We start from the raw sequence: 25598 nt of genomic DNA on the forward strand, positions 1-25598 counted from the left end.
TTGCCCACTTGAAATCAGCGAACCGATCAAACTATTATATTCCAACACGACAGTTTCGATCAGACTAACAAAAGAAGGTACAACTACGGAGGCGATAAGAACCTGGAATGACCTAAAACAGGGATGCCCCTTAGCAGCGACCCTGTATAATCTGTATACGGCTGATTACTCTACGAACATCGACACTGCAAATCTCAATCCACCAAAGATACATTCAAGTTCGATTCCATACTTGATGTATGGTGACGACATCGTACTCCTAGACAAAACTCCATCTGGACTACAGGAGAATTTACGTATATGACAGAATCATACATGACCAATAACGAACTTCAGATAAATATTAAAAAAAACTAAAATCATGGCATTAACCAATAATCATAATTTGTATTGCCAAAACAGACCAAATTTCACCCTGGACAACAAAGTGCTGAACACGGTTACCTCGTTCAAATATCTTGGTGTGTTATTAAACCAAAAAAAAGAAGAAACAGCCTGGGTGACCAGTCTCAAAGGAAAAATCCAACTGCTGGCACGGCAAGGCATGATACTGCATAGACGATATGGCAAATTCTCTGCAAAACCGATCATAGCGTTTTACCACCAAAAGGTAATTCCGATCATCACTTATGGTAGCGACGAAATGATTATTGCCAATAAAATAAACTGGCAAAAGCTAGAGGCATCCGTCTGGTGCAAAATCTTCCAGCTCCCAAGGAACTACCCAATGCCCAGAATACGTTTCGAGGTAGCCCTACAATCACTTGCCTCAATAGTACGCTGGAAGCAGTTTGATCTCCTTCGTAAGATCATAAATGAAGACACAGTCCCAGCGATGCAGATCCTTAAAATAAACCCATAAGCAATGCATAATACCAGCTTGAAAGCATGGAAGAACGAGCTGTTCAACCAACTGACAAAAGAAAAAATTACGAAGGAAATGTTGATAAACCGGTCACAGCGTGCAAAGATCAAACTTCAGTGCAATGATTGGTCTAGAACAATAGCAGAAAAGGCATCATACTCAATGAACTTACAATGCGCAATGACATACGAGCACTGAATGAACTCCCACATTATTTGGAACTTTTTCCAGACCCAGTCATTCGAACAATCTTCATGAAACTACGACTAAATATCCTCCCTACTAGACAAAGACTATCCCAAATTCGAAATATAACAAAGGAGGAAAAGTTTTGCCACTTTTTTAAGAATAAAGAAATAACAGCGTCTCTCATGCATTTAATCATGATATGCCCTGCGCTAGCGGACCAGAGAACCCTCTTTGGAGATCTATTCAAGATCTCAGAACAACAAGAACAAGGCAATTCAATATGGCTAAAACTCCTTCAAGGCAAAAACAATAAGCTGATATACACAGTTGTACAATTCCTTGACAATATCTTGGAGCTTACACAAATTGCCTAAAGCAACTCTTTTGTGTCTCGTCCCCGTTGCTTTTCTGAGGATATGTCATAGTGTTCTAATATGTAAATAATGTAAAAGGTCTTATGCAAGTCAAATGAAAAGTTTATGTACAAACTATATAATTTTTAAATTTAAAGATATTTTCCTTTCAATATATCCATCCACTTGGCAAAGCGAATATCTCTCCTCCAAAGGTCTGTTCATGAATCAAAGCAACTGTTATTTTTCCACAGTCTCTTGCTTGGCAAAAGAAAAGTCTTTTCCTAAAAACACAAGTTCAAAGCTCAGGACAAATGTTCATGTCTCGAAGGCCAAGCACTTGTTAGCACATCATACTTTTTCAAAAGAAAGACTGTTGTCAGTTCATCAAGACAAGATGATGGAGTTAACACTTCTTTCGGAACACATCTCTTTACCACAACCACAGTACCAGGGGTGGACTGGGAAGGGGGGCAAGGTGGCAATTACCCCCTATGCTGGCTGGGCTGTTGCTCCCTGGGCCAGCGCTTCAAAATATAAAATAAATTATTGAAAAAGGTGAATCTAGCCTGCGTTGAAGGAACCGAATGCTCTCAGGCCTGCTCGGCTTCTGTTTAGATAGGGTGAAACACTTTTTATTTTATTGGATATTTGTAAGGCGCCAAAACACATGTGTTTCCAGGTGCCACAAGACAAGATGGGGCAGTGGGGGCGTAGAAACATGGGAAATCATAAGAATACAACAACAAGGACAGTTATATTGGCCTTGTGACAATCCTACCGTGCAAGTGTCTGACAAGGTGATAAGTGCCAGGGGGTGGGGAGTTGAGGGAGAAGTGTAGGACTGGGGTATCCGCACGGGGGGGGGGTGGGCAAGTGCTGGCCAGGCCAAGGCAGCAAGTGCCAGGGGAAAGAGGGGGAAGGGAAGGAATAGTGCAATGGACATGGCAGAACTAAGTAGGGATAGTCCGGGAAAGGGAGCCTGAGGGCAAGTGCTGGCAAAGGATGCTGGGAGGGACTGGTGAGGGGGTGGTCTTCTCCCTGTATGACTCTGAAGGGAGCAGGCCCCAGTCGCAGTGACAGGTGGAGAGTTTAGCACAGGAGGGGGCGAGGGAAGGAAGAGGAGAAAAGGAAAGTTGTGAGAAGTTTTGTGGACGTTCCAGTTCAAGTCTGAGGCGGGAGGGAGGCTGTTCCAAAAGGGAGGTGCCAGCCAAGAAAAAGGATCGACCTCCCACTCTCTGCTTGGAGAAACGTTTGACCTGCAGAAAGTTGGAGCCAGAAGACCGAAGGACTCTGGCTGGGAGGTATTTTGGGAGAGAAAGCTCCTTGTGGGTGATGCAAAGGGTTTTGAATTTGATTCTTGCAGTCACCGGGAGCCAGTGTACAGATTTTAGGGCTGGAGAGATGCAGTCCTTGGGCTTGAGGCCACAGATAGGTCTTGCAGTCCTATTCTGGATTAGTTGGAGGGGCAAAGGGAGGAGAGAGGAAGGTTGAGGAAGAGGCTATTGCAGTAGTCCAGCCTAGAGAGAACCAAGGCTCTGGAGACATTGAGCTTCTGGGGAAAGGTGAGGAAAGATAGAATGCCACTGAGGAAATTAAGCTGAAAATTGGACTTCTTGGCAAGGTCCATGATGTGTGGATAGAAGGAGGGAGAGGAGTCAAGGATGATCTCAAGGTTTTTGCGTCACAAGTGTTGTACCCAAGGAGTTTGGCCAGAGAGTGAGGGAAAACTAGCCTCAGGCGTCCCAATTAGAAGGATCTCTGTGTTGCTGGTGTTGAGGCAGATATTATTGGCACAGCACCATGACTGAATAGCAGTCAGGTATGAGGGAGGAAGAGGAGTAGGTAGGGGGAGGCAGCCGGAAAGAGCGTTGTGTGTCATCTGCATAACAATGGAAATGAGGGGAGTAGGAGGAGATCAGGTGGGTCTTGATTTCAGCAGTGTTGCAGATGTGCCTAGGTAGTCCTCACACATGGCTCTCCACAGTGGGTAAGTGAAAGCAAGAAGAGGTTAAGCACAGGGGCATGTTCATATCGCGTAGCGGCAATGTAGACAATTAAATGAGAAGATTCTTTGACCCTGGATAGTAACGTTAGGACCACTGCGGGCTATACACCACTGGTCTGTTACAATCATCAGCAGCTTAACACGACTCCTACTTGACAAGGAAGTAAGGGTTCATATCTTAGAGTTTGTCAACAGTTTTATTCTGCAAGAATGCTTCCCCTTTCCTCCAGTGAATTTCTCGATCCCTGGTGGGCTTATTACAAAACATTTTTAATAGCACCCTGAATAGCAACCATTGATATTACTATATGGTGCTTATAGAAATGGCTGTTGGATTGTTTGATGTACTCACTACTTTGGCACAGTTAAAAAAACACGCACAGAAAGATGTAAGATTCAAGTATTAATTATTAGCAGACTACAAACTAAGGTGGTCATGAAGCGATGGGTGGATTTTTTCATGAAATACAGCTGAAGAAAGTTAGCACCTCCACCAGTGGAATTTGTGAAAATCTGTCCAATTCAGAATTTACCACCGGAGGAAATGGGATTTTTGTAACATAAAAAGGTGTTATTTTAAAAAAAAGAAAATGTCAGCCATTTCCACCTTCAAAGTGAAGTTGCAAAGAGATTATATACATTAGTGGTTTATAACACTAAAAACATTTCTCACTGTATTGAAGGAAAGTGCCTGCACTTCCCATCTGTACAGGGAAACCATTTTTTTAAAAAAAATAATTGGGTCCAGTTTGGCTTTTTAAATTCAGCCTCTTTGTTGGAGGTAAAAATAGAGAGATTTGCAGCAGAAAGTCTGCTTAAAATATTGCTGTCAGCTTTCCGACAGAGAAGAGCCTAAGCACAGGGGCATGGCATACTGCTGGTGGTACTTTATTAAACATTGAATTGGACCAACAGTAAAATCAGCAGTATTTGCTGAATACTACTAATTTTACCATTACCGCCCAACTCTGAATGACCGCCTTAAGCTTTTCTTTTTTTTGTCTTGTCTGGAACATTCTTATCTGACCCAACAAAAGGCACATATACAAATCAACAACGTTTTCAGACATATATTATAGGGCCTATGATAGCGGCCCTGTATTTATTTATTTATTACATTTGTAAGTGCAACTGGTTACACTGAAAATAGTGATGTTATTTGAGTTTGTAGTTGGAGGTCAGGTGCAGGGGTGGTCCTGTTTAGGCGAATAGCCACGTTTTTAGAACCTTTCGGAAGGGCCAGTAGGAGGTCCCTGCTCTCAGTTCAGGCAGTAGGGAGTTCCAGTGTTTAGCTGCGACTGAAGGGAATCTGGAACCTGCTCCTCTTGATCTTTTTGTCTTGGACATCTTTGGTCAGTTAACATAAAATGTCCTTACTGCTCTGGTGGACGTGGATCTTTCAATCTTCTGGCTTAAGTATTGTGGAGCACTGTTGGAGAGGCATTTGTGCGTGATGGAAAGAGTTTTGAATATGATCCATTCCCGAATAGGTAGCCAATGGACTTCTTTCCTGGTGTCAGAGATATGGTCTCTTTTGGATACATTCAGCGCTGCTCAAAGAGCATTATTTTGGATGACCTGGAGTTTGTCCACATTGTGTTGCGAAGTTCGGGCGAGGAGGACATCACAATAGTCAAGGTTTCACCGATGATTGATCTTGCAATGGTTAGGCAGCTTGCTGGGGAGAGGATGTGTCTAGCTCCGTTAATGCGTGTCGTGTATGCGGCAGAGGAAGCGATTGCGTTCACTACCTAGGTGAAGGAGAGGATGGCATCCAAATGTACCCCTAGTGATTTTACTGATGTGGATATTGGTATCTGTATGCCATCAATGAGGCAGGAGGTGAATTCCCTTGGAGCTTTTTCGAGCAGAGTGGGTGAACCCACAAGCAGAATCCCTGTCTTCTCATCGTTCAGGCATAGGTGGTTGGTTGCCATCCAAGTTTGGATAGTGGAATAGATTTTGTTGATGGTCAGGGAGTCATTTGGGTGGGATCTGGATAGGGGATCTGGATAGGGGGAAGAGGATTTGGGTGTTGTCAGCGTAGTTAGTGTATCAGACACCCAGAGGCTATGAGGTCAAACAGGGGTTTAGCGAAGATTTTGGGTAAGGAAGGGGAGACACAGGATCCTTGCAGGACCTTGCAGGAAATGTGGATAGGGGGTGCGCTATCCGTGTCTGAGAATACTCTCATGGATCTGTTGGATAGGAAGGAGTTAATCCATGACGCGGCTTCTGGTGAAAAGTTGGCAGATTAGGTAAGATGGTGGCATAGGGTATTATGGTCGATCAGGTCTGTCATGCATGCTGGACGTGGTCCTACCTCCTACGCTCATAGAACAGCTAGACCGTTCTATTCCAAATGGCGGTTGTTCGATACGTTGCCGGGAAAACGACGTTTGCACTTTTCACGTCGCTAACTTCACGTGTATTCTGCTTCGTCACGTGAACTACAGCATTACGTATTTAAGCAGCGTGGAAACTTCACTCGCTGCTTCTGATCGAATCATTTGGCGTTGTGTAGCTGAACCTCCGGTCTGCATCCTTGCAGGTTACTACAGCTACTTTTTGGGCCTTCTATAGCGTGTTTTCCGTCACACGCTGATTCCTGGAGCTGTTTGGTTGCGTGTAAATCCACACGCGCACGCTATCTTCAAACGCTGCTGGTCTGGACTGCGTGAATCCTGCTCGCGTGTAAATCCACACGCGCACGCTATCTTCAAGCGCTGCCGGACTGGGCTGCGTGAATCCTGCTCGCGTTTAAATCCACACGCGCACGCTATCTTCAAGCGCTGCTGGCCTGGGCTGCGTGAATCCTGTTCACGTGTAAATCCACACGTGCACGCTATCTTCAAGCGCTGCTGGCCTGGACTGCGTGAATCCTGTTCGCGTGTAAATCCACACGCGCACGCTATCTTCAAGCGCTGCTGGCCTGGACTGCGTGAATCCTGTTCGCGTGTAAATCCACACGCGCACGCTATCTTCAAACGCTGCTGGTCTGGACTGCTTGAATCCTGCTCGGGTGTAAATCCACACGCGCATGCTATCTTCAAGCGCTGCTGGACTGGGCTGCGTGAATCCTGCTCGCGTGTAAATCCACACGCGCACGCTATCTTCAAGCGCTGCTGGCCTGGGCTGCGTGAATCCTGTTCACGTGTAAATCCACACGTGCACGCTATCTTCAAGCGCTGCTGGCCTGGACTGCGTGAATCCTGTTCGCGTGTAAATCCACACGCGCACGCTATCTTCAAGCGCTGCTGGCCTGGACTGCGTGAATCCTGTTCGCGTGTAAATCCACACGCGCACGCTATCTTCAAACGCTGCTGGTCTGGTCTGCGTGAATCCTGCTCGCGTGTAAATCCACACGCGCATGCTATCTTCAAGCGCTGCTGGACTGGGCTGCGTGAATCCTGCTCGCGTGTAAATCTACACGCGCACGCTATCTTCAAGCGCTGCTGGACTGGACTGCGTGAATCCTGCTCGCGTGAAATCCACACGCGCACGCTATCTTCAAGCGCTGCTGGTCTGGACTGCGTGAATCCTGCTCGCGTGTAAATCCACACGCATATATTGTCTTCGAGCGCTGCTGGCCTGGACTGCGTGAATCCTAATCGCGTGTAAATCCACACGCACACGCTCTTTTCTTCGCGGCTGTACAGAACCGCGTGAACTTTGTTTATACCTTAAAAGGAGCGCTATTTCCAACTCCTGCACCTGTGATATTAACAGGGGGATTGATTCATTTCTATACTTTACTCTACGTGGGAAGGAAGCTTTTCAAGGATATTTGGAAGGTGACAGTGAACAGTACTTTGGACGCTATCCTGTGGTGCATCAACCCGGTATCTAGCGTGAGCCTCGTTCCGTTCGGGATAAGTCTCCCTTACTAATCTTCCCTTCCTTGCCATTTGTTCTACCTTGGATTCCTCAAGAGACTCTGCTGGATTCGTCTGCCCTAGACTCAAGGTCAGTGTGTGCATTCATGACATTTTCTATTCCATCATATCCAGGTTGGGGCAGTTATTCATGATACTTTATTTTGTTCTAGGCTGACTTCCTATACCTTACCCACGCCCTTTCCAGTGATCCATCGCTCTGCCTGTTTTACCGGTCAGAGAGTTGTATCATTTGGAAGGTCTTAACTTGACTTCACAACTATCAAAACGCGTGAACAGGGATCCGGAAGACCCTACCACCTGTATCCTTTTGAGTACCGTATCCTTTTCAGTGAATACTTTGGTGCTTTCTGACAGATCGAAGACAACCGGAAGGTCCAGGAGAAGGATGATAGCTGATTTGCATTCCTCATTAAGGGAGTCAAGTTGCATTTTTAAGTCAAGGAGGGCCGATTCTGTGCCATGTCCTGGTCGGAAGCCAGGTTGGTGTCTTCCTAGGATATGGTGGGCTTCGAGGTAAGTATTCTGCCCTATCTAGGCTCTTGAGTTGAAACAGTACTGTGGTGATTGGGCGATAGTTGTTTGGGGAGAGTGGGTCCAGTGAGGGTGTCTTCAGCAATGGGAGTACCCAAGATTCTTTTAGACTGTTTGGGACTACGCTAGAGAAGAAGGAAGCATTGATGAATCTGGTTAAAAATGGGACTATATTTTCAGAGCAATTTTTGATCTTCCTGCCAATACTCTTCCTCCTCCCTCTCGCCCGCCGTCCATCCTCTTTCCCCCTACTCATCTCCCCATCTCTGCCTCTGCCCGAAATCTCGGCCTCCACTTTGTCTCTAACCTCTCCTTTACTTACCATATCTCTCTTACCTCACGCGCCTGTTGCTACCATCTATATAAAGTTCACAAAATCCGATCCTCCCTAACCTTCCACGCCACCAAACTCTTAATTTCCTCCCTTATCTTTTCCCATCTCTTCTACTGTTCAGCTCTCCTCTTTGGCCTCCCTGCCTCCTATCTGCCCACTCAAATCCCTCTACCACACTGCAATCTGCATTCTCTGCTCCCTCTCTCCTTATGACTCCATCTCCTCTTCGCTTTCCTCACTTGGCTGGCTTTCCTCCCGCTCTCAACTAAATTTAACTTCCTCTGTCTTGTCTTTAAATCTCTTCATGATATTACCCCTCCCTACCTTTCCTCGTTCCTCTCTTTCAACTCTCCCCCTTGCCACCTCCGTTCTGCTGACCTCTTCCTACTCTCTGTCCCATCCTCCCCTTGTGCCCCATCTCGCTTCCGTTCATTTCAGCTCCTTGTCCCACTTCACTGGAACTATTTACCTCTCCCTATCCATTCCATCACCTCATATTCTTCTTTCCGCTCCTCCTTAAAATTCCACCTTCTTCATTCTCCCTCCTGACAGCCCTTCTCTATTTCCTCCCTTGCTTCTCCCCTTCCCCTGTTTCTTCCTAATGACCTCAGCAAATTGTTCTGCATACTGTTCTTGTTTATTTGACTCATGAATTGTATTTTATTGCTTCTAATGTATTCTTGTTGTTTAATACGAATCATGGCTGGGCATACATCTCCTTTGCTCGTTGAGGGTTTAAGGGTTTTTTAGAATCGTAGCTGTTTCCTCGACTGTCACATTTCCGAATTTAAAGGTTGGAATGGAATGATATGACCTTGTGGAGGTAGGCAAGTTAGTAGGGATGGTTGCTGCTTGTTTCATGGCAATTATGAGTTGAAGGTATGTTATTTTGGCACGCATCGCGTCCTGGATACTGCTGCATCAAGTTTCACCCTTGATGAGGGTACCAGGCGGGACGTAGGGGCTCTCTAGTTCTCTAAGTATTTTAAAGAGCTCTTGCGAGTTGGAATTGGTGTTGGATATCCTTAAGTTGTAGGCTGAGGCTTTAGCCTTAATGATGGCCTGCTTGTATTCGTTGGCTAGGGTAGTAAAGGTGGATTTGGTGATGGTGAAGGGGTTTTCTTCCAGGTGCGTTCCGCGAATCTCTTTTTAGAGCGTAAGGCCGAAAGGTCAGAGGAAAACCAAGAGTTGATGTAACTTGGAGGATTGGTTTTTCTTGGGAGGAGGGGGGCAAGCAAATTTACTGCAGTGGTGAGGGAAGTGGTGTAGAGGTTGGCCAGGAGTGCTGGGTCAGATGAGTCAGTGTGATCTCAGCCAAGGGAGGCAAAGAGGGGTGTGATGGTGTCTTTGGTAATGTTACTAGTGCTTCATGCTAGAATGGGTGGTAGATTCTTGGTATTGGGAGATGAATGTTTAAATAGGGGAAGAGAGAAGTATATAACATGGTAGTCTGACCAGGGGCAGGGGGAGTTGGACGTGATGGAGATTTGGCCGTTGAGGTCTGATATCCAATCCAGGGATCTCTCTTTGATGCGGGTAGGTTCACAGACTCAGTGAGTGAAACCTAGGTCTGTGAGATCTTTTGCAAGTGCGGCTGCAGTTGAGTCGTGCAGGTCAAGACGGCCTAGGTTGAGGTCCCCTAGGAGTATGATTCTAGAGTTAGGTTTAATGTTGGTTCCAATAGAGTGTAAAAGTTCTTCTTCAAAGGAGATGGGTGGACCGGGTGGTCTTTATATAATGTGGATGGTAATAGCATCCGAAGGCGAGGATATCAGTTTGAGAGAGAGAAATTCACAGTTTCTTACCACTGGGGAGTGGGTGAGTCGAAATTGGAGAGCATATTTTTGGATGAGGGCAGGAAGAGCACTTGTTGGGTGGCTTATAACTTCGCCCCTCCCCTGGATGAATCCTCACAAAACTTTGCAATATCGATTCTGCAAAGTTTGGTGAGGTTTAGTGCTGAGCGAGCAAAGTTATAGGGGAGGTCTCAAAATGTGTGGTTTTTCCCATAGATGCAATGGAAAAAATGTTTTGCTCATGCCTAGAGCCCAAACCGCTGTACGGATTTTCACCAAATTTGCGCCAGCCATGGCAGCTTGGTCCCGAAAGCTTGCTTTTGGAAATTTGGTGTCAATTCGTCCAGTAGTTTTATTTTGTTGTTTTAAATGGCCAAAAAGTAGGTAAAAAGAAATTAGTGATATCTGGGTCCAGTCTGCGGAATTACTTCCCTGTTCGGTTCGAGGACGGGGCTTGGATTGGTTCAGGGGTCAGCATGATGGCCGCGGACATTGGACACGCCCGCTGCTTGGGTGGTGAAAGGCGTGAAGTGTGTCATATTTTCAGAAACTCTTGCCATGTTGGGATGACGGACAGTGGCCGTTGTCCGCAAACATCGTGGTAAAACATTTGAAAAAACACAACATTGCATTTATCAAACGAATGAAACAATCTCTGGGGTGGCATGGGGTATGGCTATAATAAGATAATAAGCCAAAAAAACAGGCAGTTTTTCATCTCCGAAAGTTTGCAAACAGTTCGGGGACAGACCTGTGATGTTCGCGGACATCGCATTGTTCAGGGGTATCCATACATATTTTTCCATTACAGGGTTGGTGAAAAGCAGCTTCTGGGTGGCATATAGCTTTGGTGCCACTCAATGAATGAAACTGTATGAAATGTTGTGATATTATTGTAGACGTGACCTTGAATGGTTCTACAAAGTTTGGTGCTGTTTTGCCAAGAGAGCACAAAATTAAAGGGGGGGCACAAAATATTTGAAAGGCTTATAAAGTTGGTGCCGTTTCACGAATCGGCACAAAGGTTTGCAGACAGATTTAAGACCCAATTTTCAATGTTTTTGCAATGTTTGATGAGATTTTGTGAAGAGGGGCCAAAATTAGAGGGGGGTTTCAACTTTTTTAGTCGGGTAATAACTTTGTTGACGATTCACGAATGTGCACAAAAGATTTTAGAAAGATCATAGACCGGACCTTGAATTTTTGTGCAAAGTCTGAATGGATTTTGACAACTGGGAGTTAAGTTATATGTCTATTTTATGTATTTGCATTTTGACATTATTCAAAAAATAAAACGTGGATGGATTTGCAGGAAAGTTGTGCAAGGAGCATTGGCAAGAACTTTAAAGCATGGTTTTGCAAATATGTCCGTGTTTTATTTTTTGAAAAGTGTCATAGTGTAGGTACATAAAATAGTGATATGCCTTTGGTGACTGAGGAATAGCCAGTGGCAAGATTGTCCGAGTCATGGCCTGTCATTGACCACAAATGAGTGGCAATGGGGTTAAAGTGGCCATGGACACCAGGGACTGACTATGTGGTGAAATCAAAATCGGCATAGGTTTGAATGGGAAAAGAAAATCTGCACGTGGCAAAAATTCTGTCCATGACTACCGCCCGAAGTGCTTCACAGGATTGCATCAACAGATCGCCAAGAGTATTGCTGCTAACACTCCCAGACAATGCTAATCAGCGCGCCACCACTGTGCACTGCTAAGACAAACAACCAGTACATGAAAGATGACATCACAAATGTCATTGATGACATCACTGATGACATCACATATCATAAAAACATAGAAAGCATACGTGTCATGTTTCATGTACTGGGTGTTTGTCTTAGCAGTGCAAGTGGCGGCATGAGTTATGGTTGCTTAGCTTACCAGAACTGGCACATTTGTGGGGTGTTTTCGGTTTTACTTGTAACCATAACGTCCCTTTAACAGTGTTTTTTCATTGAACTTCATTGAATTTCATAGGTTTTTATTACTGCAACTTAACCATAATGTTCCTTAAACAGAGTTTTTTCATTGAGTATATCCATACATATATATACATAGTCACGTGAACACAGATGCATTATATACTTTACCCAATTGCAAAAACACTCAACCACATCACCACAGTCACACCAACTGAAAATAAACACATGCACACAAACACCCTCTACCTTCCATGAAAACACAAATTAAAACGATTGCCGAATCTTACTCCTTCTCCATCACCAGGCCCTCCTCGCCATTCCCTCTAGTTCTAGGATCTCAAATATATATCCAACTTTCAAGAAAGTGCATCTTGGGAGCACAATAAAAGTCAAGTCCCTGCTGCGCCTTTTGCTCTGCATTGACCAAGGGCAGACCCACATCTACCAGCAAGAACATGACCACAGCTTCTAGACATGTCTGGCAGAGGCTCATTAGCAAATCATGGTGGTCTATGGCCTACATGTGAGCCAGGGCAATGAAAGGGAGTGTATGACAAGGAATTGGTGACTGAGAAAAGTGGGCAATTAAAGGGGATGCGAGGGACGGGGATTGAGTTAAGGGTTAAGGGATGGTGAAAAAGGGGAAAGGAGGTCTGAAAGTTAATTGTATGGAAGAAAAATGAAGAGGCATCAAGGAAGTGGTGCAAAGGAAGTGCACCTGAGGGTGATGGGCAAGGAAAATAGGGTAAATGAGAGAGAGGAACCAATCCAGAAATGTAGGCCAGCAGATTGAATACCTGTTCCAGAGATCTGTGCCTAACCTGAATGCCACTATACCTGATTGTGAGGCAGGCTCAACCACTTTCTTTTTTCTGGCAAAGTGATCCATACCTGATTTATGAACATATGTTTCAATTAAGACTTTGCTTATATTCTGTCAGGTTGCTTTGTCATGTTACGATGCTTTGAGAAACTGATTTATTGAACAGTGTACTCATTTAGCCCTTGGATAACAGCTTTACAGAAAGCCTTTCATTGGTTCTGTTATTGAAGATGGAACAAGAGAAGATAAAGTATCTCCTGCTGTCTAAATTTGTGGAACCCAGAAGCTAGGACTTAAATCCCTGCTTAAAACAATTGACACATCATGTTACCCTGAGCAAATCACATTTCATCACTGTGCCTTGTTTGCCTTTACAGTCTGTAGGGAAAGTCTCACTCATATAGATTTCAAATCCATAGTATTACTCCACACAAAAAGTATTAGCCATTTAAATACATAATGGTGGGGAGGCAGTATGCCAAGTGCGGTTTTTGTGTTTTTGGTGGTCGGTAAACAGGGTGCCAGGCATAGCTTTTGTGTTGTGCAGTGTGGAGGTGGAAGCCAGGTATAGATCCTTTGCTGTACGAGGCTGTGTTTGGCTCGTAGCACGAAGGCAGTCTCCCTGACTCAGCTCTACCAATGGAGATGTAGCCTGCTGTCCAGTTGCAAACTGGGACACGAGAAACCTGGGCTCACATCCCAGATTTTCCATTTCACCAAATGATATTATCCTGGTGAAATAATTTTACTAGGTGTGGTAAGTGGAGTAGGTTCCCTGGAGCCTTTGTCTCTAAGAAAACACTGATATAAATGAAAGATATGTTGCATAAAAGGAAAGTAATGTCAATGGGTAAGTGGTATAGAGGTTGGTATTACGTTTTAAAGTTTAGTTGTTCGGTAAGTCGGAGACGCTGCATTGTGGGTGTGGGCCACGGCACGCTGGGCCAGAAAATGTGACTTGTCCCGAGGCCAATAGTTTCCAGTACTTCCCTGCACAATACTTTAAATCATCTTCTTCTATCCCGGTATACTCACCTGCTAGGACTAACTGCTATTGATCCATTTCCTGGTTCACTCACCTGCCAGGAGAAAACTCTACTACTACAATTGTACTCTGTGGTAATGCTTGTTCCAGAACTCTCCACAATAGGATCCTAAGTGAGGAGTTTTGAACAACACTGGTTCTCTTTATAGTCTCTTGACTATCAACACAGTGGGTCATAGTTCTTACCAAATTGATATTTTAGAAAAGGAAAGTTACTCTCCTGCTGTCTCTGCATTATTCTTTTACTGCCTTTCTGGCTGTAGGCAATGCAGGTTACAGTTCTCTCCCACAGGATGTCTCATACAAGGAGTGACTTGCACCTTCAGCCTTTGTTTAATGCTTATGCAACCTCTTGGCTGCTGACAATGTTGATTATAATTGTCCTAATTGGTATCCCTTGTTTGAAGAGTTGCGCACAGTTTAATTTATTTAATTTGTTCGGTATTCAAAAATCATCAAATTCACCTAGCTGTCTTTTTCGGAGTGCCCAGGGGTCACCTGATTCAGACCACATTGTTGTTTCCTTTTGACTTGCAAGTGCTGTAGCAGAGCTCTTTGGGTCCCACTACGCTTCTGCCAGCTTCTGTCTGACTGCCACAGTGCACACAGTCCTTCAGGGGATCTCTGACAGCTCTGTGTGTTCTCCGGATCAACTACTATACCGGATTCGTTTGCGGCGTGTCAGGAGCTCGTCTCTCACATGGCATAGCTTTCTTAAGAGTCAGTTCCAGTTGCAAATTCTCTGCACGGCCACGCTTCCTCTGCTTCCACAGCATCTCCCGCACATTGTCGTGTTGCTGCCACTACTGCACCATCAGTTTCTTCTTCCTTTTTCCCCTGCACCTGAAACTCATTTTTACATTTAAAGGTCCTGCTCAGGTGTTTTCTACTACAACTAGACCGCTCATTATACTTCATCAACTCTGAATCCCTCTTTCTCCTCCCAGTACCACAGGAATTATGGGACTAGAAGTCCCTAGTTGTTTTTATGTCAAATCTGTCAGTTTGTTTACAATAAGTCATTAAGGATTAAGAAACATTAGGGGAATCATTTAGAGAGCTCTCCCACTCCCCTTGATATGAGTCCCCTCCCATGTGATCCTCACGCATAATACCACTTCCAGGGTTAGGATTAGGTAGCGGCTGCATTTCCCTGGCCACATGAGAGGAGGCCCATGTCAGGATCCTAGGGATGATTTCACTAGATTCATCACATGGGGCAGCGAAACATTCAATGGGGTAGTTCTAGGGGCAATGAGAGTGAAATATATAAACATTAATGTGTATTGGGGTGGTTTGTAGGAAATGAGCGCCGTCTCCCAAATCAGGTATCAGTGGAATGTGGCATGTGTCACTTCTAGGAGCAATAAGTGAAACTTTGAGCACATTGTGATGCGATGGCATGAGGTATGGGACAGCTCTAGGGCCAATGAAAGTGAAACAGGGATATCAGGGAAAGGTGGGGCAGTTCTGACAGCAGTGAGGGACATGGGGCAAATCAAATAAAGCAGTTCTGGGCAAGGAGAATGCCATGGGGCAAATGAGATGGCATTGGGAAGTGACATGGAGCTGTGCTAGTGGAAATGGGAGTGACTTGGACCAAATGAGGGTGCAGTGGGGCATACATAACCTGGTGCCGTTCTGAGAGCAATGAATGACTTGAGTTGAAAAAGGGAGGCAATAGGACAGTTAGATTGATAGGAGTAATGTGGGGTGTTCGGGGGCAATAGTAAGTGACATGAGAAAATTCTAGGGCTATTGTAGATGCTATCTCAAGAATGTGCTACCACATTAATCGAGACAAGTTTGATCCCTGTTTATAAAATGATGTGCGGGTGCTACTAGCCTGCTGGAGTGTTATATTTGGGCAACACTAGCGTGACTTTCATGGACCTGTCATATTTCGTTCTAGTCACAATGCAAAAACCAATATAAGAATGTATTTTACTGTAGAAATGCTTGCTTGATATTTTGACTGGCATCATGAACTAATGGGGGACAAGTTCGACATTATCCCTGCATGTTGGTCATATGTGTTTGAAAAATGCCATGCCAAAACAATGCCAATATTGCCACAGTAAAATACATTTTCAACTGCCATTGTTTTGGTAAAACTGGCATATGATTTTCTGAGGTCAATGTAGATGCCAGCAAGATAGTGGGAGCAATTTTCATTGGGGTGGTGCATTACATGCTGGAATAAAAGCGAGCTGTATTACTTTTATGGCTCTATTTAATGCTCTGCTTCATGTTTGTGCCTTGAGTAGGAGGTGGGCAAAGTGGAGTTTGCATCTCAGCTTTGCTTTCCTCCTCAGTCTTGGAAGAGCGCCTGATTTTGAGATTTTCATCTAGGTGGGAAGCCAGTAGATTTCTATTGAAAATGCCTCGGCTTTGCACCTGGTAAATAGCAGGCAGATTGCACAGAAGTTCATTAAAAAGTGCCACCTGCAAAGCATAAGCAGAGCAGAGACTCTGTTCCTGCAAACTCAGTAAACCGCCCAACACCAACTAGCCAAGGGACATCTGGTGTTTTTTTAGGAATAAGAGACAAATCAAGAGAAAAACGAGGAGAGGTAAAAGGTCAAAACAAAAGAAAAAACAAATGATTGAAAATTTGGTGGTCAATATATCCAGTAAAAACTTGACTAGTGGCCAACTAGATATGCTCAATCGTGGATTATCATTTGTACCAACAAGCAACACCACACTCTTTGAGGAAAAGGTGTGTTTTCACAGATTATTGAGGAAATTAAGACTCAAACTCTTTTTCAATACAGACATGGATGAGGAACAACCCACCACAGCAACTGACACCCTTGAATTCTGTCCAAAGAGCAATTTTGATCCTTATACACAAAACTCATGCTTAATTTATTCGAGAAAATGGTGATCAAGGATCTAGAGAGAATTAATTACCAGAAAACTACCGCAACTAATATCAAAAAATGCCAACTCGAACACATCGAAGCATTAGCCAGAGACGAAGAAGTAACCATTAAACCTGCTGACAAAGGAGGAGCGATCGTAATTATGGACACAAAGGATTACACAACTAAATGCCTTACCCTCCTCAGTGATAACAACACCTATACCAAATTAGATGGAGATCCCATACAGAAAATCAAGTTACTTATCAAGAACACGATTGAAGAAGCACTAGAACTCAACTTGATCAACGCTAAGACAGGTCAATTCGTAATAAATCAACACCCCATTACACCAGTGTTTTACGGTCTTCCAAAGATCCACAAGAACCCAACTAACCCCCCAATAGTGCTGGATCAGATAGCATTTTTGACCCTTTAGCTATCTATGTGGACAGATCACTTCAGAAACTCATACAAGATACCCCTACATATCTGAGAGACACAACAGATTTCCTGAACTGTATCTAAGACATCACAGCATTGAGTTCTGAGTGTATAATCTTCAGTATGGACGTGTGTAGTCTATACACGTCCATCCCACATGAAGAAGGCATAAGAGCAGTACAATGGTTAATCTCTAATACTACAACCAGCAGGGGCAATACCAATTTGATTTTGAAATTTCTGGACCTCATACTCTTCAACAGTTACTTTAGATTCCAGGACAAATTCTATTTAAAGACCACGGGCACATCTTTGGGCCCCTCTATGGCCCCGATATATGCCAATACATTTATGTACAAACTGGAACACCAATATGTATTGGATCACCCTGAATGGTCGTACAAGATCCTAATGTGGAAACAATACATCAATGATATTTTCGGGATTTGGTGTGGGACACAAGAAGAACTGGACTCTTTCTTTAATTACATGAACAATATCCATGATAACATCAAATTCACCATGGAGGTAGGAATACTTCATTTATACTTCCTGGACGTGGTTATGGAAATTAAAGATAATCACATCAGTACCACTGTCTACCACAAACCTACTGATGCTAATAATTTGCTACACTTTACAAGTAATCATCCCAAATCTATGCTGGAAAGTTTGCCATATAGTCAAATCTTGAGACTGAAACGCATAATCTCAGACCCTGCAGGTCTTGACATAGAAAGCACCAAACTATTTGAGAAATTTGAAGCCAGAGGATATCTAGACACAATACTTGATGGAGCTAAAGAAAGATCAGAACTTATCAGTTAAGAACAACTCCTTATTCCAAGAATGAAAACCAAAGAAACACCACTTCTACACATTACCAAATACTCAAGACAGAGTTTTCAAGTAAGGAAAACCATAAAAAAAAACTCTGGAACATTCTCCAAAATGACCAAACACTAAAGGAGTTATTTCCCAAAGCACCCATGATGGCTTTCAGACGTGGCAAGAACCTTAGAGATAAACTCGTCAGAGCAGAAATACCACCGAAGGACAAACAAATGGTGTTACAAACAAAGAAAATTGGAACTTTCCCCTGCCTCTGCTGCACACACTGCAACAATGTCACTAAGGGAGACAGTATCACTCATCCATACACTGGCAAAAAGATCAAATTACGGCATTATGCCACCTGTATGTCCACTGGTGTGATCTATGCGTTCAAATACCCATGTGGCAAACTCTATGTGGGACAAACGACAAGATCTGTTAAGGATAGACTTACAGAACACAAATCTAATATCAGGTGTAAAAATATGAAGTCACCCCTCTCAAGACATTTCATGGAGAACAACCACACTGTGGCCCAGATCAAATTTCAAGTCCTCGAAGTAGTTAAGAAACCATATAGAGGTGGTGATTATCAGACAATATTTTCTCGCAGAGAGAAATACTGGATCCACACACTGAACACATTACTACCTAGGGGCCTCAACAATGAATTTTCATTGAAATGCTTCATCTAAAGAGGCATGAGCTATTAGTTTTACTCTTCTAAAAATTAGGGATTGACTGTGTATTCTATTTTACCTATTGCATTATTTCATTAGGCAAGTTGTATTATTGTCTATGTAATCCACATTCTGGGATGTTCTGCATAATTATGCATTTATACAGACAGTGATCATTCACCTTCTCACATTAAAATTCAGTACTTTGTGAGATATTTCTGTATAACAGATATGTATTTATGACACAATTGATGTTTTCCTTTTGTTCCTTCTTTTTTGTATTCTGTAAACCCAAAGCCACCCAACCACAATTCGAAATGACCTGGCTTTTATCATCAGGTTGTCTATTTTCTATTGGTCTTATATATTTGTAAACGTACTCTTTAGTTGGACCTTCTCTATTTTGCAATTTGAACATACTAAAACATGGCCGCCTCTGTGTACAGTCTAGTAGTCCATCTTTCATTTTCACGTACTTTGCAATACGTTCGGTCATATGCTCTTAGGAGGGTCCTTCACTCCGCTGAGAGCGTCCCTCGCCTAGCAACAGTGTCCATCCACGCACAAGTACCCTCGGCCTGGATGTGTAACACGCACTGGAGACCTGCTTCACGCCGGGCACAGATCTCAGTTTCTGGAGACCGTGCTTCGTTGTTATCATAGTAAGTCCCTTCACCGACACACCACCACTGGTAATTGGTGCATGTTCCTTTACTCGTTTACCTATTTTAACTCATAGCCCTCTCAGGCCATTTACAGACTGCGACATCGCGTCCTAGCCAGCATCGATCAGTGACTACACGCTGTCTTCGGCATCTAGTTCACAGGATTCTACTGTATTTTGATGGAAATACACCTCGCCAGGGTGAGTCCCCGCATTTCTGTTGATTGCACTTAGTCCGTCTATACTCTGTTGCTATCCGGTACTACCATGCACACAATTAATGACCTGCATTATTTATTGCAGTACACTGGGCGCCTGCCCCTTTCTTGATCTGCTAAGTGTTCCTTGATCGATTGAACCACTGTCTCCCACAGACATCAACAGCACCAAGGATACTTTTAATCATGGTGAGCGAATATTTAGTCACTTATGTTCCTGGCATACTCAGTCACTGAATCTCAAGATTTTTTGATTTCTTGGTAATTGACCGTTGGGGTCGCTTCAGATTGGGTTGCTTGTGGCTTTGGATATAGGTTAACCAAAACTGTGAAAATTTAATTGAATTCTGGTCCTCTTTTCCCTGTGAATGTAGATTGACTGTGATACACATCCTGGTGTTATAATACAACTATGCAATTGTGAAAAAAAAGCAGGCTGCTCAATTGATGTGATGGGTACACATTCCTGATTTCCTTTTTGTATATTTTCTCTATATTTTCTACATTTAGTTCTTTTGCATGGTCTTTGGCTCATGAAGAAGAGAATTTGCTTCTCGAAACGCGTCAGCCGTCCTCAATGAACTGAACCTTCTCTTCTATTTGCATTTGGAATAAACAATACTTGTTTTTTTATACTCAAACCATGGACTGTATTATATTGATTGACTAAATTTGCTCTATAGTTGAATATTACTATTGTATACTGTTAATGAGTCTTTTTGAATTGATACTTAGGCGTCTTTTCGACACAATATAAAGGAGTGCAGGGGACGGGAGGGTTCCAGTTTGGATCCTCTTCTTCTCACTTTTGTATATTTAGGTGGGCCTGTGCCAGGGCCGTTTTTCCTCCCCCGCACCCTTAAGTCCCAAACTTTTTGTTCTTGAAGCTTGTAACTCCTTAATCATAAAACTGTGAGTGTGCACTCTCTATTTTTCTTTGTTTCAAAGCATAATTTGCAGTTGATTTACTCTTCACAATTACACTCTGCTTTGTAAATTATGGAAATGCCATTCAGGGCACACAAATGCAAATCCTAATGTTGGTGGGTCTCTGCATGAAATGTCCACTTTTTACAAAATGACCCCCAATGTGTTTGCTGCAGCAACACTTACTTATATGGTTTTTGACATGCCCATGCACATGCCAAATATGTGATTAACTGGGGCAGTTTGAAAGTTGCTTGCCAAAGTCGAAATTGGCATGGCAATATTGAAAATGCTAGACTGGCATATTGAGCTGAAATTCGTCATATTTAGTAACATGCCATGTGGTGGCACCACACTTGCAGTTAATTCTATTACATTACATGGTCCTGCAGATATGACATGGCACAAATGTGCATCTATCTACAGTGCATCCAGTGTTCATTTGATTACACAATGTTCTGAGTGGCAATGACATGATGTACTGCAGCAAAATGTTCCTAAAGGTTACTGTTGATGATCTTGCATATGACGTACTGGAATATTACATGTGTTTCTCTGCAGAAATACCCGTAAATATTTTGCCTGTTAATGTAATCCCTAGGGATAGTTTTAGCATACATTTGAACATACCCTACCCTATTCCATTCGGAAAATGCTAGTCCGGCCTGGTTTTAACTTTGCACTCTGGGACATGTAGTCCTGGGTTTATGATGAGATCCAGCACTATAATTCCCAGAATGCAAAATTAAAACCAGGACTGGACTAGCATCTGCTGAATGGGGCATGTTGGCATGTAAAACGCACAGTTGCATACTTTACCAACCAGTGTATTTGAGAAAAATATGGGATATTCACACATTTGTTGTAAAAGAGCGGTGTCAGTTTCACACTATTGTCTTCTCTTGATAAGAAAAATGAATATAATGAAAAGAAATATCTGAATTAATGGGTCTTTGTAATTGAAACTGCAGGCTTGGCTTTCTGTCTCATTTGACCTTCTGACACTTCTTCCGTGCAGAATGCTGCAGCAGCTGACGCAGATGTTAGATTCCAAAGACGCCCAGATTCAGCACTTATCATTGGAGAAGCAAAATCAGCAGGATGAGCGGGTCACGTGTCTAGAAGCGACCGTGCAAGAACTAACGGCCGCACTGCAACAAAAAGAACAAGAAGAGAAGGTAGGCCTCCCGTGACTGCATTGCCTTTCTTGCATCTCTGGCATCTCATTCACTGGTGCATTTTAATTGCCTAAGCAGAATAGCAGCTGCGATGGAACCTTTATCTCCATTAGCAGTAGACATTATTTTAAAAAATGCGCATGATATGATATAAATCACTTATAACGCGCCTGTAAACAAGTGTTTCTAGGCGCGACAAGACAGAGGGAGGACAAGACAAACGATCTTACTAGACCTTGTGTCATTCAGATTGTGCAAGTGCGACAACACCAAGTGCAGGGGGAAGGGAGAGGGGAAAATGTCAGGAGAGGGAAGGAGGAAGTGCAATCAGGGCAGCAATGCTCTGAGTAAGTGCAGCCAGGGCAGCGCAGCTATGGGTAAGTGCAGGGAGCCAGGGAACTGGAGAGGTTACCGTTACAGCCCCTAAGTGCACTGTAGACCCAGAGGCAGTGCAAGGGAGACTGATCATGCAGGAGCCTGGTAGCCAGTGAGAATCTGAGGGTAGCCAAGCAACCTATCGGTGCCACTGAGAGTTGGTCAGCAGGGGAGGAAAGGAGAGAAAGCAGAGGAGAAAGGGAAAGTCTTGAGCTGCTTCCAGAACTTCCGATGGTCCGGCTCAAGGTTGAGAGGGCCAGGGAGGCCATTCTAGAGGGAGGAACCTGCAGAGGAGAATGATCTCGTCCCCACTGTCTGCCTGGAGAACATTCTGATCCTCAGAGAGTTGGAGGTAGCTGAGTGAAGGGCTCGAGAAGGAAGGAATTTCAGAAGAGAGAGCTGGATGTAGTGCAGGTGCCCGGGCCCAGAAAGCCTTGTGGAAATGTAGAGGGTCTTGAACGTGATCCTTGCAGCCAGCCAGTAAGAGATTTCAGGGCTGGAGAGATACAGTCCCTGGGCTTAAGGCCAAGGATAAGTCTTGCAGTCTTGTTATGGATTACTTGCAGAGGGCGGAGAGTACAGGAAGGAAGATTGATAAATAGGCTGATGTAGTAGTCCAGCTTAGAGAGAACCAGGGCTCGAGAGACAGTGAGTTTCTGGGGGAAAGTGAGGAAAGAGAGAATACCTCTTAGGAGGTGCAGCTGGTAGTGGGCCTCCAGAGTTGTCAACAAGACTGCATAGTTATGTGATATAATGTCCTCTTCCCATTAAGGCTTACTGGTTAAGTGATGTCATTTTTGCGGCATACAATAAGCACAAGCAAATAAATATAAATGTAAGAAGACAATTTTTCCCCCACTCAACTTCTCCCACTCTTTGACACCTCCCCAAGAAATAGGTAGGTTTCCTGAGTTTTATCCTCATACCTAAAATGTCATATTGTAGTGTGCTCATGTGTGATGATTGTTGTTATGTAGAATGTGTGTGTTTGAGTGGGGGTTCGAGAAAGATGAGAAGGGACGTAGAGATGGAGTGAAGGACGGATCTGGAGGGAAGGTTTGGGCTGGTGGGCTAAAGAAGGACTAATGTGCAAATAAACATATCTGTTTCTTGATGGCACAGCACGGCAGCAGCTTCCCAACTCAAATACATGGGTAATTCTGGCCTGCGCTACATCTGTCCCGGCCCCTTTACTGTGTGCAGACTTTGCAGCCCGCTGCGGTGCACATATTCGGAAAAACAAAAAAAGAATTGAACGGAGTGGAAAGCTGTTTTTGTCCGTGCATAGTCGCACCTCTCAACAGCGCCTTAGAGGAAAGGACCTCTAAACGTTAGATGCTGCTCCCCCATCATACTCAGAGTAGCCTAGCAACCATAAACAAAGTGCTCTGCAGTACCTTGCACCATACGCACTGTGAGACAGTTTTGGAATACAACCCTATTAAAACAAAAGAAGGATAAAAATACATCCTTATTATATAAAAAAAAGAAAACTGGCTAACTAACTTGCTGGCATAACTGGTACTAACTTGGTGGCATATTTCTTCCACCTCACAACCAAACAAGACAAAAGTGTTTTTCAAGTGGAAGAAAGGAAAGAAAGAGGGGACAGCATTGTCAAACAATTTTCAACCATTTCAAACGCTGACTGTAGATAACTCTCAGAATTGTTTCTGGAGACCATTGTGAACCCAAAATGATGCAAAACATAGCCCCTCCACTCACCTTTCTCCTCAGCCCAGGGGAACCTCCAGTTCTCAGGATGCGATGGAAGAAATCCTTCAAACATTATGCAGCTGCTGTCTGTGGGGCCAATTTAAGCGCAGAAAGGAAGAAAGTGTTACTTATGCACTGCCTGGACATGCCAGGGCAGAAGAAATTTGCTGACTTACCCTGAACTACTGAACAAGGAGGCAGTGAACTTGAATGAGTACGGAAAGCATATTGCCATATTAGACAAACATTGTGAGACCAAACTTAGGATCATATTGGAAAGATACATATTTGAAAAAAGGGAGCAGAAGGAAGAAGAGTCCGTAGAAAATTTTATTACAGCATTGAGAGGATTAGCAAGAACTTGCAACTTTGGTCAACAAACTGATTAGTGTCTTATTCATGCTTAAATGCTGGGACACCAAGATTAGAGAACTTCTATTGGAGAAAGGTGATCCATTCTTGGAAGTAGTGCTATGGGGTAAATAAAGAAGTGGAGCACACTAAAAAATGCGTGAAGACTCTTGAGAAGAAAGTTCAACAATCCAAGCAGACTGAAGGAAAGAGTGAAACTGTGACAGCTGACTCCAACAACAAAGTGTCCACAAAACTAAAGATGGTGCATACCACCAACAGACCACAACCGTCAAAAGCTACCTTTCAGAAGAAGTGTCACAGGTGTGAGTGATGCTGTTGGGCATGTTGCCAACAGTCTCTGCTGCTCATCCATACAAGTCAATGCACCAAGTGCCAAAAAAAAGGGCATTTGGCAAAATGTTGCATTTCCCACACCAATAGATGAGTGGTATGATCACTTAGAAGAGACAATGCTCATTGTTCATCATCAGGAGGATGAGGAATTAGATGGCCCAACGGATGTCATGACAATTGATGACCGTCAAGTTGAAATGATGATTGACCCATGGGCGAAGTACACCCTCATTCCGAAGAAATCTTTTGATGAGACATTTCTGAATAAGATAAGAATGGAAGTTGATATAAAACCATATGCATATGGGGGTGCTAGCATTAATGTCTTAGTGTGGTTCAAGAACAATGTCCAGTTCAAAGGTGGATCAGCAACAGGCAAAATATATTTTACCGAAAAGGGGTCCGTTCTCTTGCTGAGCTGGCTACAGAAAAAAAACTGTTAAAGCTAAGATTGAATCCTAATGATGAAGAATGTTTACTCATCTGTGATGGTGACAGGATTCAATCAAAATTATTCATTGAGAAGGTTGGATGTCTAAATGGGTTTATACAAGATACGCCTGGTTCGAGGCTCAAAATCAGTCATGCATGAGGTGAGATCTGTTCCCATGGCCATAAGGGACCAGGTGAAGGAGAAGTTAATAATATTGGAACTGGATGGCATAATTGAGAGAATTGAATCATCAGAACGGGTGTCTCCCTTTGTCATAGCGGTTAAGCCGAACGGCGAGCTTAGACTCTGTGTGGACCTTTGTGCTCTCAATAGATGTGTCATCCCAGATCGTCATCCGTTCCCAACATAATGGAAACTTTGTCTACCTTAGGTGATGCATTTGTGATCTCATCACTTGATCTAACATCTGCGAAACACCAGACAAAATTACATCAAGAATAAAAGTAACTGACTGCCTTTATATCACCAGAAGGTCTATTCCAATTTGTGAGATGGCCGTTTGGTCTGGTGTACGCAGCATCTGTTTTTCAGAGGATCATGCATGACATTTTCAAAGATGAGGAAGGTGTGATATGTTTCCAGGATGATATACTTGTCTTTGGTCCTAACCAACAAACACATGATCGAAGATTGAATAGAGTGATGGGCATGCTTGTGAAAAAAGGTCATACATTAAGTAAGGAGAGGTGTAAATGTAATCAAAAGGAGATTGAGTACTTGGGACACACAGTGGGCCTCATTACGACCCAGGCGGATTTCGCGGTGC

General features: G+C 43.6%; 1 protein-coding gene across 5 annotated transcripts in view; it reads left to right on the forward strand.

Moving 5' to 3' along the window:
• Positions 1-25598, forward strand: part of PDE4DIP (phosphodiesterase 4D interacting protein) — a 1465918-nt gene that overhangs the window by 795553 nt on the left and 644767 nt on the right. For all 5 annotated transcript variants that reach the window (XM_069641322.1, XM_069641325.1, XM_069641324.1 and 2 more), the window contains one exon: positions 21420-21579. In XM_069641322.1, coding sequence (XP_069497423.1) covers positions 21420-21579 — 160 coding nt within the window. The remainder of the gene's footprint in view (positions 1-21419; positions 21580-25598) is intronic.

The sequence above is a fragment of the Ambystoma mexicanum genome, chromosome 1q (genome assembly GCF_040938575.1).
Source record: "Ambystoma mexicanum isolate Mex_15411 chromosome 1q, UKY_AmexF1_1, whole genome shotgun sequence".
In the NCBI taxonomy this organism is placed as follows: Eukaryota; Metazoa; Chordata; class Amphibia; order Caudata; family Ambystomatidae; genus Ambystoma; species Ambystoma mexicanum.